General features: G+C 55.8%; 2 protein-coding genes across 4 annotated transcripts in view; one reads left to right on the forward strand and one right to left on the reverse strand.

Moving 5' to 3' along the window:
* Positions 1 to 1,958, forward strand: part of LOC113209983 (caskin-1) — a 73,925-nt gene that overhangs the window by 57,498 nt on the left and 14,469 nt on the right. The window lies entirely within an intron of this gene.
* Positions 333 to 1,153, reverse strand: LOC113216907 (uncharacterized). Its single transcript, XM_026436745.2, has 3 exons — positions 1,028 to 1,153; positions 794 to 952; positions 333 to 579 (listed from the first exon to the last, which is right to left on the reverse strand). The coding sequence occupies exons 1-3, from the start codon at positions 1,088 to 1,090 to the stop codon at positions 415 to 417; spliced, it is 387 nt and encodes a 128-aa protein (XP_026292530.2). The 5' UTR covers positions 1,091 to 1,153; the 3' UTR covers positions 333 to 414.

Below are 1,958 nucleotides of genomic sequence, written 5' to 3' on the forward strand. Positions count from 1 at the left end.
ACTAAACAATATTTTGTATGAATGAATTCAAGTAGCATGCATAGCTCAAACTTAGATATTCTTTATATAGTGATGATAATTTGTGAATGAACCAATTTTTGTGATCATCTTTTATATTTATTCATCACTGCCTTTGATTGTAAGGATTGCTATGTCAGACCTTGGCAATGAATTGAGTACCTATGCTTAGACAGGTCTTCCTTTGAGATATGTATAAGTGTGTTAATATGGTGTGGTAGCATCATGAAATTATTTCACAGTGAGTGCAATAACTGCTTGAATCGAGGCAGGGTCTTTTTTTGTTTAAATTTCACATTATGTAGTCAACTGTGTGCTTTGTACAGGAGATTTAATGGCATTAAATACTTTTATGTACGTTATAAATGTGATTTATTCGTCAGTAGCGCGGCGTTGCTACAAGAGCACACCCCGGACACAGGCAAGGAAGGCATCCACTGTAGGCTTGAGGCTGTCCGGGAACGGCTTCCCGTTGACGCAGTCCTCGATCTGCTTCTCTACGGCGGCGGGGGCAGTCCCGGCGCCCAGGGCCTCCATGCCGTCGGACACGCAGGTGGTGATCTGTGCGCAACACTCAATGAGAAAGGGCCACGAAGAAAGAATTTTTTGCAGGGGTAACATTTTGATAAGTTAAGGTTCTTTCCCTTTCAGTCGTCTAGTCAAGTCATCGAGGGGTGACGCAAAGAGGCCATGTTAAAAGTACCCAACAGAACGGGGTTTGGTCGGATACAGACGATGAAAGTGGACTTCCAGTTTCGACGTCTTTAGTCGTCACCTTGGCGAGCTCGCTGTAGTCCCCGCCGCTTATCATGGGGGGCTCGTGCTTGCGGACACACTCCTGGACGGCGGCCTCCATCACGTCGGCGGGGGAAGGCTCATCGTCATCGGAGGAGGACGACGACGACGAGGAGCTCGAGGAGTCGGCCTGCAGCCCCTGCAAAAAGCCTCGGGCGTCAGGCACAGGGTCGAGGGGGATGCGCCGCCGCACAAACTCGAGCACCTCTCTCACCCCGACGAGCAGCAGGAGGCAGACGGCGGCAACCGCAGCAGGCTGGGCGGCGAGAGTCGTCATGGTGTCGGCTGCCGTGATGGCGATGACGCGGCGGACTTCCCTGGACGCGTTATATTCTGGCGCGTCTGGTTTGTCCAGCTGCGCGCCGCGCCGGTTGGGGCTGTATTTGTATGTGTGTGTGTGCGCGCGCGCGCGCCCGTTGTGCGTGGAGTGATTCACCCTTGTGTGTTTGAACATTGCGCATCTGCTTGCTTTCTCAGTTCCATTCACTTTATTTTTTTAGTCAGTTTCGGCCCACTTTTACAGCACGCCATATATAACGGCCGCCAGCCCGCTGGCGGCCTTACTCCGAGGAGCCATGGGCCCGCCCCTCGGCCCGCCCCTTGGCCTGGCCGGCGCGCTCTTCGTCTCCGTCGCGGCCCTCCTCGCGGTGAGTCTGGCGGCCCAAGGCAATGAATCGTGCGTGCGACTTTCAGGGGTGCGGGGGGGTCAAATGTTATGTGGTCCCAAAATGTTCCGGACATTCACTGGAGGCCATAGGGACCCCTGTAAATTTTTACCCTGAGGTTTAATTATCATGGGGCCCCTATGGACTCCAATGACCGCCACTTTGGTACCCCATAATATTTGGAGCCCCCTCCCCCACTTGAAAGTAACGTGGTTTGTGTATGATCCCCTGGCTTGTCGCTGACGTGAGAGCATTTCGCCCGGCCGCAGAGCGCTCCCCAATGCGGCGCCACGTTGCTGGGCCCGCCCTTGCAGATCGTCAAGGTGCTGTCCCTCGGGGCGGCCCCGGGTGCGGGGGCGTCCCTGGGCTCCACCATCACGCTGGCGGCGCCGCCCCCGCTCGACGCGCTGGTCGCCTGGAAGAAGGCCATCGCGAGCGCCATCCTGAGCCCGCCCGTGCTGCCCCCGCTGCCGCCCGCCC

Source organism: Frankliniella occidentalis, unplaced genomic scaffold (assembly GCF_000697945.3).
Source record: "Frankliniella occidentalis isolate FOCC.00 unplaced genomic scaffold, Focc_3.1 Scaffold176, whole genome shotgun sequence".
NCBI classification, from domain to species: Eukaryota; Metazoa; Arthropoda; class Insecta; order Thysanoptera; family Thripidae; genus Frankliniella; species Frankliniella occidentalis.

Bases quoted from the DNA above. Each gene is read 5' to 3' on its own strand.
- LOC113216907 (XM_026436745.2), bottom strand. From the start codon at position 1,090: ATGACGACTCTCGCCGCCCAGCCTGCTGCGGTTGCCGCCGTCTGCCTC. The intron at 953-1,027 runs GTGAGAGAGGTG...GGCTTTTTGCAG, and splicing joins GCCTCCTGCTGCTCGTCGGG to GGGCTGCAGGCCGACTCCTC. The intron at 580-793 runs GTGACGACTAAA...TGTTGCGCACAG, and splicing joins ACTACAGCGAGCTCGCCAAG to ATCACCACCTGCGTGTCCGA.